Genomic DNA, 17,920 nt, shown 5'->3' with positions numbered 1-17,920 from the left:
TTGGCAATAATTAACTTAACGGTGAGGCATGGAATAATAAAACGTATCTTTTGTCAGGCTGAATGTTTGAAATATGAGGTGATTTTAGTCATGCTTCTTCAGTAGTGGAATAAAGACAATTAGCATTTGAATGTTGCAAAGAAATACTGGAGTGATGTAGGATTGTTAATAAAATTGATTATAGACCAATTTATTATACTGCGTCCATGTGTATTTATTTATTTATTTTAACCTTCATGTAACAGTAACCGAAAGGTTGCTGGATTGAATCCACGAGCTGACAAGGTCAAAATCTGTTGTTCTGCAACTGAACATGGCAGTTAACCCACTGTTCCCCGGTAGGTCATCACTGTCAGAACAAATTCTTATTTACAATGACATCATTGAAAAAAACAATAATTACACTTTCAACTACAGCCGGACATATATTAGTCTTCTTTTCAACTCTTTTCAATGAAATGTTGCTAGGTGGGATAGCCCCAATGTCAAACACAGTTTTAACGTGTCCAAATCAATAACCAATATGCAGAAAACCTAAACATAAAAGGGGCTATATACACAAACATCTGCCACAATAATCATATATATTTTTTTTTAAACAAGCACCTTATAAACTGCACTAGCACCAGAAACGCTGTTGTTTTGACAAGTAGCAATAAATCACTGATATCAATTAAATTGGGAAATCAGAAAACTAACAACAACAAAAAAACACATGGAAATGGGAGATATATTTTACCTCACTGGTTAGAGGACAACCTGCAGAAGACAGTCAGCTACATTTTGGAGTGATGCATTTAAATGTAGGGGTCTCTAAACAAAGGAACACAACACTTATTTGTCATAACTCATCGATATCATGTTGAAATCAATTGTGTGACAGGAAGGAGATGAAGTTGCACGTCCTGTTAAAACTAACAGCTCAAAAACCACACGGAATCTGGGAGTAATGTGTACATCCCTGGTTAGAGGACAATTTGTAGAAAACAGCTAGCTACATTTTGAAGTTTGCGTTTTGATTCAAGTGACCAATGTGGTAAGTGTAACACAGCTCTTTTTTTGTTAGTCACTTTTTGTTAAATCTCATAAATAGTAACTCTTTCATTTCAGAGCCTGGATTTTCCCCCTGAGGCTAATATCCATATCATGTTGAAATCATAGAACAGGGGGAAAACGTTTAGGGTTCTACATTGTGACATGATTAAAATACTCCTTCTACAATGTTAAAACATTGTACATTGTGACATTGATATCATGAAACAACTCCTTCATATATGTATTTTCTGATGTTTGATCAGATAACTTTTATCAGAGTTTCTCTTCCCACATTGAACACAGCTATAAGGTTTCTCTACTGTGTGTCTCCGCTGGTGTACAGTCAGATAGCTAGATGTAGTAAAACTCTAACCACATTGATCACAGCTAAAAGGTTTCTCTTCTGTGTGTAGTTTACGGTAGGATTTCAGGGAGCTTGACTGAGTAAAAGTCTTCCCACATTGATCACAGCTATAAGATTTCTCTCCTGTGTGTGTTTTCTGGTGCTTCTTCAAATTCTGTGAAGTTGAGAATCTTTTTCCACAATCTGAACAGTGGAATCGTTTCTCTCCTGTGTGTACTCGCTGGTGTCTAGTCAGATGGCTAGATGAAATAAAACTCTTCCCACATTGATCACAGCTATAAGGTTTCTCTCCTGTGTGTGTTCTCTGGTGTTCAGTCAGTTCTCTAGATGTAATAAAACTTTTCACACATTGATTACAACTAAAAGGTTTCTCTCCTGTGTGTGTCCTCTGATGTGATAACAGGTTGCTTGACTGAGTAAAACTCTTCCCACATTGAGTACAGCTGTACGGTTTCTCTCCTGTATGTGTTCTCTGGTGTATAATCAGATAGCTAGATGTAGTAAAACTCTTCCCACATTGATCACAGCTGTAAGGTTTCTCTCCATTGTGAATTCTCAGGTGTACTTGTAGTGATTTTAATCTTAAGTAACTCTTCCCACAATCAAAACAGTGGTGAGATTTCTCTCCTGTGTGTGTTCGCTGGTGTATTTTAAGTTCTGATGAAGATTTGCAACGTTTCCCACATTCAGAGCAGCAGATAGATTTATTCCCTGTGGTTCTCTGCTGGTGTTTGAGGTGTTCTGATGTGGAGAGACGCTTCTCTGCCTCGTCAGCATCATGCTGTTGAGGCTCCCCAGAGGATCCACGATAGTCACGTCTCTCTCCTGTGTGAACAAGTCAGATGGTTTTAAAGGCCCAGAACAGCAAAAATCCACTGAAAAAGGTGATGCCAACAGCGTAGCCATGATACTGTACAACAATTGACGTCTGTAATGAATGTTAAAATTACTTGACAATTGTCTTAACCTCTCTAGGGTAGGGGGCAGTATTTGCACGGCCGGATAAAAAACGTACCCGATTTAATCTGGTTATTACTACTGCCCAGAAACTAGAATATGCATATAATTATTGGCTTTGGATAGAAAACACCCTAAAGTTTCTAAAACTGTTTGAATGGTGTCTGTGAGTATAACAGAACTCATATGGCAGGCAAAAACCTGAGAAGATTCCTTACAGGAAGTGCTGTCTCTGACCATTTATTGGGCTTCTACACTCTCTTTATTGAAAACTGAGGATCTCTGCTGTAACGTGACACTTCCTACGGCTCCCATAGGCTCTCAGAAGGTGGCAAACCACTGAATGATGTCTTTGCAGGCCCTGGCTGAAAAACATTAGCGCATTTGGATGGTGGTCGATCAGAGGACAATGAGACTGAGGCGCGTGCACGAGGCGACACCATGTTTTTATTTTCTCTGTCTTTCAACGTAAACAGGGTTTCCCGGTCGGAATATTATCGCTTTTTTACGAGAAAAATAGCATAGAAATTGATTTTAAACAGCGGTTGACATGCTTCGAAGTACGGTAATGGAATATTTAGAATTTTTTTGTCACGAAACGCGTCACCCTTCGGATAGTGTCTTGAACGCACTAACAAAACAGAGGATATTTGAACATAACTATGGATTATTTTGAACCAAACCAACATTTGTTATTGAAGTAGAAGTCCTGGGAGTGCATTCTGACGAAGAACAGCAAAGGTAATAACATTTTTCTTATAGTAAATCTGACTTTGGTGAGGGCTAAACTTGGTGGGTGTCTAAATAGCTAGCCCGTGATGGCTTGGCTATCTACTCAGAATATTGCAAAATGTGCTTTCACCGAAAAGCTATTTTAAAATCGGACATAGCGATTGCATAAAGGAGTTCTGTATCTATAATTCTTAAAATAATTGTTATGTTTTTTGTGAACGTTTATCATGAGTAATTTAGTAAATTCACCGGAAGTTTGCGGTGGGTATGCTAGTTCTGAAGGTCACATGCTAATGTAAAAAGCTGGTTTTTGATATAAATATGAACTTGATTGAACAAAACATGCATGTATTGTATAACATAATGTCCTAGGATTGTCATCTGATGAAGATCATCAAAGGTTAGTGCTGCATTTAGCTGTGGTTTGGGTTTATGTGACATTATATGCTAGCTTGAAAAATGGGTGTCTGATTATTTCTGGCTGGGTACTCTGCTGACATAATCTAATGTTTTGCTTTCGTTGTAAAGGCTTTTTGAAATCGGACAGTGTGGTTAGATTAACTAGAGTCTTGTCTTTAAAAATGGTGTAAAATAGTCATATGTTTGAGAAATTGAAGTAATAGCATTTCTAAGGTATTTGAATAACGCACCACGGGATTCCACTGGCTGTTGAGTAGGTGGGACGATTTCAGCCCACCTACCCTAGAGAGGTTGTCTTAAGACAGTCAAGTGAGCAACAATAGTCATATTTAGTCTTGTTTTCACATTAGTAGTAACTAGAAATAAGTAAAAGGTGTTGAACTCCTAAGCAGTGTGCCAGGCAACTTTTGGTATCCAATATAGGCCCCTTTCTGTGCGACAAGGGCGATGCGCACACAATTTGGTTGTAGAAACTCCTCCCTGCTAATGAGGAAACCGCTAATTAAGGATGTACTATATCTGCCTGGAGCAAAAATGGTGAGCAAGGGCCTCCCGAGTGGCGCAGTGGTCTAAGGCCCTGCATCGCAGTGCTAGCTGTGCCACAAGAGATTCTGGGTTCGAGTCCAGGCTCTGTCGCAGCTGGCTGCGACCGGGAGGCCCATGGGGCGACGCACAATTAGCCCAGCGTCGTCCCGGGTTAGAGAAGGGTTTGGCCGGTCAGGGATATCCTTGTCTCATCGCGCACTAGCAACTCCTGTGGCGGGCCGGGCGCAGTGCACGCTGACCAGGTCGCCAGGTGTTTCCTCGGACACATTGGTGCTGCTGGCTTCCGGGTTGGATGGGCATTGTGTCAAGAAGCAGTGCGGCTCGGTTGGGTTGTGTTTCGGAGGACGCATGGCTCTCGACCTTCGCCTCTCCAGAAGCCGTACGGGAGTTGCAGCGATGAGACAAGACTGTAACTACCAATTGGGGAGAAAAAAGGGGTGAAAAAAATATATATATTTAAAAAATGGTGAGCAAAGATTAGTTTCCACAATGTGTTCTGAATATTACAGCGCACTATCAGCGCAAGATCAGGAGTGCTACTCAAGGAAACTCACATTAAGCTATGTGTCTATTCACTAATTCACCACCGTGGGGGAAAACTCAGGAGAGTTCTCATAGGCTGACAGCAAAAATAGCCTCCATTTCCAGGTTGATTATGATTATTATTATCATTTGATACTACTTTGGATTATAATTGTAAGGCTCGTTTGAATGTCCTGATTTAATTTAATGTTTGTGTTATTGTCGAAAATGTACTACTTTATATTTAAAAACCACTTCAACCAGTAAAATGCTAATTGGCTAGTTTTCCATCAGTGTACTACTTTATATTTAAAAATGACTAGGTCTATGTTATTGTTAGGTGAGATTATAGACCCTCAAATGAGGGTTTGTCCACTAAGTGTATGCCAAAATGGTCTATAATCTCACCGAACAATAACATAGACCTACTGTAGGACCCATAACTTCACCTAACAACATAGACCTAGGATTATAAATCATTTAATATTTCAGGTGAAACATGGAAACTAAAATGTCTTTGTCATGACATTTCATAACCTGATCACCAGATAATTTTGTCAATAATCCCACTAGGCTACTCTGTAATGTGTTGCCATTCTAAATGTCCTGAATAAAGGAAAATAGCTCTGTGTATTGTACAATAGCCTACCCATCAAGGAACAGTTCTCTACACATTATGAGCTAAGTATCTCTGTGTCCAGACAGACTAACGAGACCCTACTGTAAATGAAGTAGACAATAACACATTATAAACATCAATTTGTTAGGGATGTTGGATCCAACGTGGAGCACGGCATAACTGTCTTTACCAGAGTAATGAATGAAGAAGCACATTGGTTGTTGTTGGATGTCGTGATGTTTGCCATTTGACTGGCATGCAGAAAATGATTTCCTGGATCAGCTGATGATAGTTGAAAATGTAACTAACTAAACAGCTACAGAATTAACCTCTTCGCTATAGGAGGCAGTATTTTCACGGCCGGATGAAAAAGGTACCCAAATTAAACGGCCTACTTCTTGGGCCCAGAGTCAAATATTTGCAAATTATTAGTAGATTTGGATAGAAAACACTCGGAAGTTTCTAAAACAGTTTGAATGGTGTCTGAGTATAACAGAACTCATATGGCAGGCAAAAACCTCAGAAACAGTCAACCAGGAAGTGAATGATCTGAGAAATGTAGTTCTTTCTAGTCCCTTTCGAAACTACAGTATCTGTGCTGTCACGTTGCACTTTCTAAGGCTTCCATTGGCTGTCTAAATCCTTCAGAAAGTGGATTGAGCCTTCTCCTGTCCCTGGGCAGATAATAGGAGCTCAGTTACTGAGTGGTCTGCCTGAGGACAAAGAGATTGGATATGCGTGGTCACGAGAGCACGCTGTTTTTTCTTTTCCTGCTTGAATGAATACACTATTGTCCGGTTGGAATATTATCGCAATTTTACATTAAAAATACAATAAAAATTGATTTTAAACAGCGTTTGACATGCTTCTAAGTACGGTAATGGAACAATTTGACTTTTTGTGTCTCGAATTGCGCTCACGCGTTACCCTTTGGATAGTGACCTGAACGCACGAACAAAACGGAGGCATTTGGACATAACTATGGATTATTTCGAACAAAAACAAAATTTCTTGTGGAAGTAGCAGTCCTGGGTGTGCATTCTGACAAAGATCAGAAAAGGTAATACAATATTTCTAATACTAATTCTGAGTTTAGGTGACCCCCAAGTTGGCGGGTGTCTGAATAGCTAGCCGTGATGGCTGAGCTATGTACTCAGAATATTGAAAAATGTGCTTTCTCCGTAAAGCTATTTTAAAATCTGACACAGCGGTTGCATAAAGGAGTAGTCTATCTATAATTCTTAAAATAATTGTTATGTATTTTGTCAACGTTTATGATGAGTATTAATGTAAATTCACCGGAATTCTTTGGTGGGAAATACAATTTCTGAACATCAAGCGCTAATGTAAAATGCTGTTTTTGGATATAAATATGAACTTTATCGAACAAAACATACATGTATTGTGTAACATAATGTCCTAGGAGTGTCATCTGATGAAGATCGTCAAAGGTTAGTGCATAATTTAGCTGTGTTTTCGGTTTCTGTGACATATACCCTTGCTTGAAAAATGGCTGTGTGATTATTTGTGTCTATGTACTCTCCTAACATAATTTAATGGTTTTGCTTTTGCTGTAAAGCCTTTTTGAAATCGGACAATGTGGTTAGATTAACGAGAGTCTTATCTTTAAAATGGTGTAAAATAGTTTATTGTTTGAGAAAATTGAATTGTGGTATTTTAGTTGTTTTTGTATTTCGCGCCATGCGATCCCATTGGCTGTTGGCTAGGGTCCCGCTGGCGGAACAAGGTTCCGCTATCGGAAACCCTAGATGTAAGAAGTTAAGAATTAAGTGTAATTATTGAAGAACAACATTAATGACAGTATCCATTCGTGTGTTGTCAATAAAGTTAAGGTGACTCGCTTAGAACCATAGGATTTAGCAAACTCTGAAATGATTTAGGATTTCTGTGCCCATGAAAACTGTTAACCCAGCGTAACATAAGGAGACACTAAATGTTACGTAGTTAGAGTGCATTTCAGAGATCTGAATACAACAAACTGTCCGACAGCAAGATCCAGTATTTAAGTTGAAGTTCATCATATGACAAGCTTAACGTTATGACTATAACTACTGTTCCCTGAAGGAAGGAAACTAGGTACAACATACTATTAAATCCACACGTTATGACTATAACTACTGTTCACAGAATGAGGGAAACTAGGAACAACATACTATTAAATCAAACAAGCTAAGCGTCAGTACAGAGACAAAGTGGAGTCGCAATTCAATGGCTCAGACACGAGAGGTATGTGGCAGGGTCTACAGTCAATCACGGACTACAAAAGAAAAACCAGCCCCGTCGCAGATCACGATGCCTTGCTTCCAGACAGACTAAACAACTTTTTTGCTCGCTTTGAGGACAATACAGTGCCACTGACACGGCCAGCTACCAAAACCTGCGGGCTCTCCTTCACTATAGCCAACGTGAGTAAAACATTTAATTTCTTTGGGGTAGGGGGCAGTATTTTCACATCCGGATGAAAAGCGTGCCCGTAGTAAACTGCCTGCTACTCAGGCCCAGAAGCTAGGATATGAAATCGGACAGTGTGGTTAGATTAACGAGAGTCTTGTCTTTAAAATGGTGTAAAATAGTCATATGTTTGAGAAATTACGATTCCACTGGCTGTTGACTAGGGCTGTGACACTGCATCCCACCTTGCCCAGGGAGGTTAAACTACAAACTTGAGAATTCCCACTTCCTGGTTGGATTTTTCTCAGGTTTTCGCCTGCCATATGAGTTCTGTTATACTCATAGACATCATTCAAACACTTTTAGAAACTTCAGAGTGTTTTCTATCTAAATCTACTAATTATATGCATATTCTCGTTTCTGGGCAAGAGTAGTAACCAGTTTAAAACGGGTACGTTTTTTATCCGGCCGTGCAAATACTGCCCCCTAACCCCAACAGGTTAAGGGATTGTCTATCCAATATCCTGTGTTTATGAGATTTTTGTTGTTTTGAATTTGGCGCTCTGCTATTTCACTGGCTGTTGGCAAGTGGGACGCTACCGTCCCACATACCCCAGAGAGGTTAAACGTTTTAACCCTCGCAAGGCTGCAGGCCCAGACGGCATCCCCGGCTGCGTCCTCAGAGCATGCGCAGACCAGCTGGCTGGTGTGTTTACGGACATATTCAATGTCTCCCTATCCCAGTCTGCTGTCCCCACATACTTCAAGAGGGCCACCATTGTTCCTGTTCCCAAGAAAGCTAAAGTAACTGAGCTAAATGACTACCGCCCTATAGCACTCACTTCCGTCATCATGAAGTCCTTTGAGAGACTAGTCAAGGACCATATCGCCTCCACCCTACCTGACACCCTAGACCCACTCCAATTTGTTTACCGCCTCAATAGGTCCACAGATGACGCAATCGCCATCACATTGCACACTGCCCTAACCCATCTGGACAAGAGGAATACCTATGTAAGAATGCTGTTCATCGATTACAGCTCAGCATTTAACACCATAGTACCCTCCAAACTCGTCATTAAGCTCGAGACCCTGGGTCTCGACCCCGCCCTGTGCAACTGGGTCCTGGACTTCCTGATGGGCCGCCCCCAGGTGGTGAGGGTAGGTAACAACATCTCCACCCCGCTGATACTCAACACTGGGTCCCCACAAGGGTGCGTTCTCAGCCCTCTTCTGTACTCCCTGTTCACCCACGACTGCGTGGCCATGCACGCATCCAACTCAATCATCAAGTTTGCAGACGACACTACAGTGGTAGGCTTGATAACTAACAACAATGAGACGGCCTACAGGGAGGAGGTGAGGGCCCTCGGAGTGTGGTGTCAGGAAAATAACCTCACACTCAATGTCCACAAAATTTATCACTAGCCACTTTATATTATATAACGTTTACTTACCCTACATTACTCATCTCATATGTATATACTGTACGCTATACCATCTACTGCATCTTGCCATCTTGATGTAATTAATTGTATCACTAGCCACTTGAAACAATGCCACTTTATATAATGTTCTCAAACCCTACATTACTCATCTCATATGTATATACTGTACTCTATACCATCTACCGCCTATGCCGTTCGGCCATCACTCATTTATATATTTGTATGTACATATTCGTATTCATTCCTTTACACTTGTGTGTATAAGGTAGTTGTTGTGAAATTGTTAGGTTATATTACTTGTTAAATATTAGTGCATGGTCAGAACTACAAGCACAAGTGAAGCTCAGATTTGTTCCTTAAATTTAATATCGCTCTTCACAGACCCAGGAACGGGCGGGGCCAATCAGGTGTTATACCTCGTTTCCCTCCTTCAGAGTAGAACACCTGTTCAGTGGAGGTGCTGGCTAGCAGAGTAGAACACCTGTTTAGGAGAGGTGCTGGCTAGCAGAGTAGAACACCTGTTTAGGAGAGGTGCTGGCTAGCAGAGTAGAACACCTGTTTAGGAGAGGTGCTGGCTAGCAGAGTAGAACACCTGTTTAGGAGAGGTGCTGGCTAGCAGAGTAGAACACCTGTTTAGGAGAGGTGCTGGCTAGCAGAGTAGAACACCTGTTTAGGAGAGGTGCTGGCTAGCAGAGTAGAACACCTGTTTAGGAGAGGTGCTGGCTAGCAGAGTAGAACACCTGTTTAGGAGAGGTGCTGGCTAGCAGAGTAGAACACCTGTTTAGGAGAGGTGCTGGCTAGCAGAGTAGAACACCTGTTTAGGAGAGGTGCTGGCTAGCAGAGTAGAACACCTGTTTAGGAGAGGTGCTGGCTAGCAGAGTAGAACACCTGTTTAGGAGAGGTGCTGGCTAGCAGAGTAGAACACCTGTTTAGGAGAGGTGCTGGCTAGCAGAGTAGAACACCTGTTTAGGAGAGGTGCTGGCTAGCAGAGTAGAACACCTGTTTAGGAGAGGTGCTGGCTAGCAGAGTAGAACACCTGTTTAGGAGAGGTGCTGGCTAGCAGAGTAGAACACCTGTTTAGGAGAGGTGCTGGCTAGCAGAGTAGAACACTTGGAAAAGAAAAGGAGAACCTGACACTCTCGAATAAAAATAATTTACAAAAAAACATTAAGATTTTGACAGAGGAGAGGGGGTACAAAAATCAAGACATTTTCTCTTTCAAGGACAGTCTCGCAAAAACCAAGCATTCTTGCATTCTTACTACCTGCTATTCAAAGTGCTGTGAACAAATGAAGGGAATCGTTCACAAACATTGGCACATAAGATACGATGACAGTATCGGTAATGTGTTTTCAGACCCTCCCTTGGTCGTATTCTCACTGAGCAGAAATCTCAGAGATCAATTGGTAAACTCTGATTTACCACCCCACAATATTCCTGCACAATGTCTATTTGCACCTCTCCCGGATGGAAACTACAAGTGTAATGGCTGCGCTCAATGCAATGGCACTTATAAATGTAGATCCTTCAAACACCCCCAAACAGGGAAACAGATCCCAATCAAAGGTGTTATCACGTGCACCACTAAGGCAGTTATTTATCTTAGAACTTTTTGGAAGTGAACCCCTTGATTTCGTCCCTACATTATATCGGCATCGAACACATCACCCTCCCTAGGAGAGGGGGTGACCTCGACAATTTATTGTTAAAAACAAGAGGCTGCCTGGATCTTTAATTTAAAGACCTTTGCTCCCGTCTGTCTCAACGTAGCCATTATTGGAATATTGCTATTCATTGTAAATGTTTGTAGGTCTATGGAGCCAAATTGTATCTATGACCGTATGCTATCCATTTATGTTTTATATGTTCTATTTATATCTGTAAATGAACCAATGATATCAGGCCACACTCAGACATGATTACAGATACCTGTGTGTGTCCTTTGACACAATATAAACCAGTTACCTGCAGTGTTTGTCATTATACTGTGATGAAGACAGCTTGTCTGTGGAAACGTTGGTTATTAGGTTATTAAATTATTGCATCTGAGCTCCTAGAGTGTGAGGTTCTCCTTCAGGCCACCGGGGTCTGACAACTTGGATGGAAAATTACTTGTAAAAGTATGCTAGACATTTATAGAATAAATCATACCTAGTTTGATGTTTTTGTGACAATCAATTAATTAGTTATTGATTTTTACAATTTTAAATCGCTGTTGACCAATGTCTGTTAAATATCTGAATGTGTGAATATAAATCCAACTTTACCTCGGTCTCAACTTTCATTGTCTAGGTCTCATTTTTAGCCATATTACTCATTGTTAAAGCCAGGACATTGTGATTAGGAAACTATGAGAACCACACAAAATCCAGGGGGTGATCACGCTCTACCACTAAGGGTCAGTTTAGTTGGCCCACGTAAGACAGTCTCGTGTTACAATTGTATGTTTTAGTAGCATGAATTGTTCCTGTTAACACCGAGGTGAAGAGCGGAATAATTGAAGGAATGAATCCGAGCCTGACGCTCATCATCTGTGGAAGGCGGGACTTCCAGCCAGGCGCGGATTTCATTGGCCTTTTCAGGTGTGATTTTAGATCCTTCAACCGAAGTGGCGACTCCCCATAGTATGTTGTACCAAAGTTGACTGACCCTTAAGGGAACTAAACTGCCATAAATACAAGGAAAGTCAAGTAGTGTTTTATGATTTAAAAAAATTACAAATCCGGGAAGGCATCAGCTTTGAGAAGGGTTTAAAACAAAGGTTTCAAACAATTCATAAATGTAGGTATGTTTCGCCTTTAATGTAATGGCATTGAAAATAAATAGAAAAAAGGCGAATAGCTGTGTTTGAATACCCATACTAACATACTGTAACTACATACTTAATGAGTATATACTACATACTATTAGTTAATTGTAGTAAACTGTAACCGAACCGTATCCTTTCAGTTGAGCGCTCTTTTCCTGTCTACCGGAAGTTTATGCTGTTGCTATGCAACCTCTTGCTAGCTAGTTAGTTAGCATAACACATTACTAGTTAAACATTTTACGACTTCGGGTGTGTTTTTAAATTCAATCTTGAATACCAGAGTGCTTCATAAATTCAGCCCGTTGTCAGATTGTCCGTTTATAAATTCAGCCCGTTTCGCTCTCGGAGCCACTGGCCGCTCCGGCCGAGGAGTTGGGTTGATTTGACCGTTCTCACCTTAACTTGCTAGCTACTTCCAGACACAAATGAGACTCTGACCATTTTACTCGCCCTAGCAGAGCTGGTTATGCAGTTTTCATGTTGTCCAGAGTGACTGTAACTGTGCTGCTGGAAAACATTTAAATTATGCTTTTTTTGGCCTACGTTTACTGACACCTGGACATATTCAACGGGTGTTGAGCGCTAGTTTTTTTACATAACCAAGTGTAGACTTTCCGGTCACAACTTTCAGACTTGTTTACATGCTGCTGTGCGTTTTGTTGCCGATCTTACTTTGCTACCTGACTACCTCACGGTTTTTACTTTTTCATTACCGTATATTCTTAGTTTTTCCCTCACTCAACTTTTTAACTTTTTCACCCCGGAGGTTTTATCTGGACATGGTTCGTCAGGACTTCAAACAGCCGAAGCTAAGTAACATTAACATGATGCCTTCTAATTGCAGTCGTTGTACTTATAATATACAGGAGAACGATCGCCTTACGGCAAGGATAGCTGTGCTGCAAGCCCAGCTTCAGACGCAATCGTTAGGCAAGGGTAATTTCAGTGTAGGAAAGGATGAAACAGCGTCTGTGCCACCAGTAAGTACAGATAGTAACGTTAGTATAAACCCCCTCGCACGGTCCCCGCACCCGGACAACTTTCTCATGGCTTCTGGAGGGAAACGCTGTAGGAATGCTCAACCGGTGTCGCTTATTCAGCCGACAGAAACTTTCAACCGGTTCTCCCCATTAAGCGAGTCGGAGGCCGAAACTTCTCAGTTCTCTACTCCTCCCGTTGTGGGGTCTGAGACGCCGACGGCTCCCACCATTAGCTCTGACAAATTGAAAACCCTAGTCATTGGCGACTCCATTACCCGCAGTATTAGACTTAAAACGAATCATCCAGTGATCATACACTGTTTACCAGGGGGCAGGGCTACCGACGTTAAGGCTAATCTAAAGACGGTGCTGGCTAAAGCTAAAACTGGCAAGTGTAGAGAGTATAGAGATATTGTTATCCACGTCGGCACCAACGATGTTAGGATGAAACAGTCAGAGGTCACCAAGCGCAACATAGCTTCAGCGTGTAAATCAGCTAGAAAGATGTGTCGGCATCGATTAATTGTCTCTGGCCCCCTCCCAGTTAGGGGGAGTGATGAGATCTACAGCAGAGTCTCACAACTCAATCGCTGGTTGAAAACTGTGTTCTGCCCCTCCCAAAAGATAGAATTTGTAGATAATTGGCCCTCTTTCTGGGACTCACCCACAAACAGGACCAAGCCTGGCCTGTTGAGGAGTGACGGACTCCATCCTAGCTGGAGGGGTGCTCTCATCTTATCTACGAACATAGACAGGGCTCTAACTCCTCCAGCTCCACAATGAAATAGGGTGCAGGCCAGGCAGCAGGCTGTTAGCCAGCCTGCTAGTTTAGTGGAGTCTGCCACTAGCACAGTCAGTGTAGTCAGCTCAGCTTTCCCCATTGAGACCGTGACTGTGCCTCGATCTAGTTTGGGCAAAATGAAAGATGGCGGTGTTCGCTTTAGCAATCTCACTAGTATAAAGACCTCCTCCATTCCTGCCATTATTGAAAGAGATTGTGATACCTCACATCTCAAAATTGGGTTACTTAATGTTAGATCCCTCACTTCCAAGGCAGTTATAGTCAATGAACTAATCACTGATCATAATCTTGATGTGATTGGCCTGACTGAAACATGGCTTAAGCCTGATGAATTTACTGTGTTAAATGAGGCCTCACCCCCTGGTTACACTAGTGACCATACCCCCCGTGCATCCGGCAAAGGCGGAGGTGTTGCTAACATTTATGATAGTACATTTCAATTTACAAAAAAAAAACAGACTTCGTCTTTTGAGCTTCTAGTCATGAAATCTATGCAGCCTACTCAATCACTTTTTATAGCTACTGTTTACAGGCCTCCTGGGCCATATGCAGTGTTCCTCACTGAGTTCCCTGAATTCCTATCGGATCTTGTAGTCATAGCAGATAATATTCAAATTTTTGGTGACTTTAACATTCACATGGAAAAGTCCACAGACCCACTCCAAAAGGCTTTCGGAGCCATCATCGACTCAGTGGGTTTTGTCCAACATGTCTCTGGACCTACTCACTGCCACAGTCATACTCTGGACCTAGTTTTGTCCCATGGAATAAATGTTGTGGATCTTAATGTTTTTCCTCATAATCCTGGATTATCGGACCACCATTTTATTGCGTTTGCAATTGCAACAAATAATCTGCTCAGACCCCAACCAACGAGCATTAAAAGTCGTGCTATAAATTCTCAGACAACCCAAAGTTTCCTTGATGCCCTTCCAGACTCCCTCTGCCTACCCAAGGACGTCAGAGGACAAAAATCAGTTAACCACCTAACCGAGGAACTCAATTTAACCTTGCACAATACCCTAGATGCAGTTGCACCCCTAAAAACTAAAAACATCCGTCATAAGAAACTAGCTCCCTGGTATACAGAAAATACACGAGCTCTGAAGCAAGCTTCCAGAAAATTGGAACGGAAATGGCGCCACACCAAACTGGAAGTCTTCCGACTAGCTTGGAAAGACAGTACCGTGCAGTATCGAAGAGCCCTCACTGCTGCTCGATCATCCTATTTTTCCAACTTAATTGAGGAAAATAAGAACAATCCGAAATGTATTTTTGATACTGTCGCAAAGCTAACTAAAAAGCAGCATTCGCAAATGGAGGATGGCTTTCACTTCAGCAGTAATACATTTATGAACTTCTTTGAGGAAAAGATCATGATCATTAGAAAGCAAATTACGGACTCCTCTTTAAATCTGCGTATTCCCCCAAAGCTCCATTGTCCTGAGTCTGCACAACTCTGCCAGGACCTAGGATCAAGGGAGATACTAAAGTGTTTTAGTACTATATCTCTTGACACAATGATGAAAATAATCATGGCCTCTAAACCCTCAAGTTGCATACTGGACCCTATTCCAACTAAACTACTGAAAGAGCTGCTTCCTGTGCTTGGCCCTCCTATGTTGAACATAATAAACGTCTCTCTATCCACCGGATGTGTACCAAGCTCACTAAAAGTGGCAGTAATAAAGCCTCTATTGAAAAAGCCGAATCTTGACCCAGAAATTATAAAAAACTATCGGCCTATGTCGAATCTTCCATTCCTCTCCAAAATTTTAGAAAAAGCTGTTGCGCAGCAATTCACTGCCTTCCTGAAGACAAACGATGTATACGAAACGCTTCAGTCTTGTTTTAGACCCCATCATAGCACTGAGACTGCACTTGTGAAGGTGGTAAATGACCTTTTAATGACGTCAGACCGAGGCTCTGCATCTGTCCTCGTGCTCCTAGATCTTAGTGCTGCTTTTGATACCATCGACCACCACAATCTTTTGGAGAGATTGGAAACCCAAATTGGTCTACATGGACAAGTTCTGGCCTGGTTTAGATCTTATCTGTCGGAAAGATATCAGTTTGTCCTCTGACAAATCAATTGTACATTTCGGTGTTCCTCAAGGTTCCGTTTTAGGACCACTATTGTTTTCACTATATATTTTACCTCTTCGGGATGTAATTCGAAAACAATGTTAAATTTCACTGCTATGCGGACGACACACATCTGTACATTTCAATGAAACATGGTGAAGCCCCAAAATTGCCCTCGCTAGAAGCCTGTGTTTCAGACATAAAGAAGTGGATGGCTGCAAACTTTCTACTTTTAAACTCGGACAAAACAGAGATGCTTGTTCTAGGTCCCAAGAAACAAAGAGATCTTCTGTTGAATCTGACAATTAATCTGGATGGTTGTACAGTCGTCTCAAATAAAACTGTGAAGGACCTCGGCGTTACTCTGGACCCTGATCTCTCTTTTGAAGGACATATCAAGACTGTTTCAAGGACAGCTTTTTTCCATCTACGTAACATTGCAAAAATCAGAAACTTTCTGTCCAAAAATGATGCAGAAAAGTTAATCCATGCTTTTGTTACTTCTAGGCTGGACTACTGCAATGCTCTACTTTCCCGCTACCCGGATAAAGCACTAAACAAACTTCAGTTAGTGCTAAATACGGCTGCTAGAATCCTGACTAGAACCAAAAAATGTGATCATATTACTCCAGTGCTAGCCTCCCTACACTGGCTTCCTGTTAAGGCAAGGGCTGATTTCAAGGTTTTACTGCTAACCTACAAAGCATTACATGGGCTTGCTCCTACCCATCTTTCCGATTTGGTCCTGCCGTACATACCTACACGTACGCTACGGTCACAAGACGCAGGCCTCCTAATTGTCCCTAGAATTTCTAAGCAAACGGCTGGACGTAGGGCTTTCTCCTATAGAGCTCCATTTTTATGGAATGGTCTGCCTACCCATGTGAGAGACGCAGACTCAGTCTCAACCTTTAAGTCTTTACTGAAGACTTATCTCTTCAGTAGGTCCTATGATTAAGTATAGTCTGGCCCAGGAGTGTGAAGGTGAACGGAAAGGCTGTAGCAACGAACCGCCCTTGCTGTCTCTGCCTTGTCGGTTCCCCTCTCTCCACTTGGATTCTCTGCCTCTAACCCTATTACAGGGGCTGAGTCACTGGCTTACTGGTGTTCTTCCATGCTGTCCATGGGAGGGTTGAGTCACTGACGTGGTCTTCCTGTCTGGGTTGCCCCCCCCCTTGGGTTGTGCCGTGGCGGAGATCTTTGTGGGCTTTACTCGGCCTTGTCTTAGGACGGTAAGTTGGTGGTTGGAGACATCCCTCTAGTGGTGTGGGGGCTGTGCTTTGGCAAAGTGGGTGGGGTTATATCCTGCCTGTTTGGCCCTGTCCGGGGGTATCATCGGATGGGGCCACAGTGTCTTCTGATCCCTCCTGTCTCAGCCTCCAGTATTTATGCTGCAGTAGTTTGTGTCGGGGGGCTAGGGTCAGTATGTCACATCTGGAGTATTTCTCTTGTCTTATCCGGTGTCCTGTGTGAATTTAAATATGCTCTCTCTAATTCTCTCTTTCTCTTTCTTTCTTTCTCTCGGAGGACCTGAGCCCTAGGACCATGCCTCAGGACTACCTGGCATGATGACTCTTTGCTGTCCCCAGTCCACCTGGCCATGCTGCTGCTCCAGTTTCAACTGTTCTGCCTGCGGCTATGGAACCCTGACCTGTTCACCGGACGTGCTTGTTGCACCCTCGACAACTACTATGATTATTATTATTTGACCATGCTGGTCATTTATGAACATTTGAACATCTTGACCATGTGCTGTTATAATATCCACCCGGCACAGCCAGAAGAGGACTGGCCACCCCTCATAGCCTGGTTCCTCTCTAGGTTTCTTCCTAGGTTTTTGGCCTTTCTAGGGAGTTTTTCCTAGGGAGTTTTTCCTAGCCACCGTGCTTCTTTCACATGCATTGCTTGCTGTTTGGGGTTTTAGGCTGGGTTTCTGTACAGCACTTTGAGATATCAGCTGATGTACGAAGGGCTATATAAATTTGATTTGATTCAGTAAATTCATTATTCTGCTCTCTGGTACTCAGACAAGAGTGCTCTGAAATCAGAGTAGATAGCCAGAGCGAATTTATTACCAATAAGCATACTACATACTCAATTCACATCACAAATAGCACGGTTAGTATGAGTATTCTAACACAGCTAATGACTTAACAGCTCTAACAATTTGACCCCCACAGGAAATCTAC

General features: G+C 42.1%; 2 protein-coding genes across 2 annotated transcripts in view; one reads left to right on the top strand and one right to left on the bottom strand.

The window, feature by feature from the left end:
• LOC106606985 (zinc finger protein 850-like) overlaps positions 1 to 17,920 on the top strand; it is an 898,172-nt gene that overhangs the window by 841,559 nt on the left and 38,693 nt on the right. The window lies entirely within an intron of this gene.
• LOC123733231 (gastrula zinc finger protein XlCGF17.1-like) lies at positions 270 to 2,237 on the bottom strand (the record flags this gene model as incomplete). The annotated part of the gene is made up of 1 exon (XM_045712674.1): positions 270 to 2,237. A coding segment is annotated over one exon (834 nt), but the record flags the coding sequence as incomplete, so codon positions are not given.

This window comes from Salmo salar, chromosome ssa02, assembly GCF_905237065.1.
Source record: "Salmo salar chromosome ssa02, Ssal_v3.1, whole genome shotgun sequence".
Lineage (NCBI taxonomy): Eukaryota > Metazoa > Chordata > Actinopteri > Salmoniformes > Salmonidae > Salmo > Salmo salar.
This window is presented reverse-complemented; position numbering and strand designations above follow the sequence as displayed.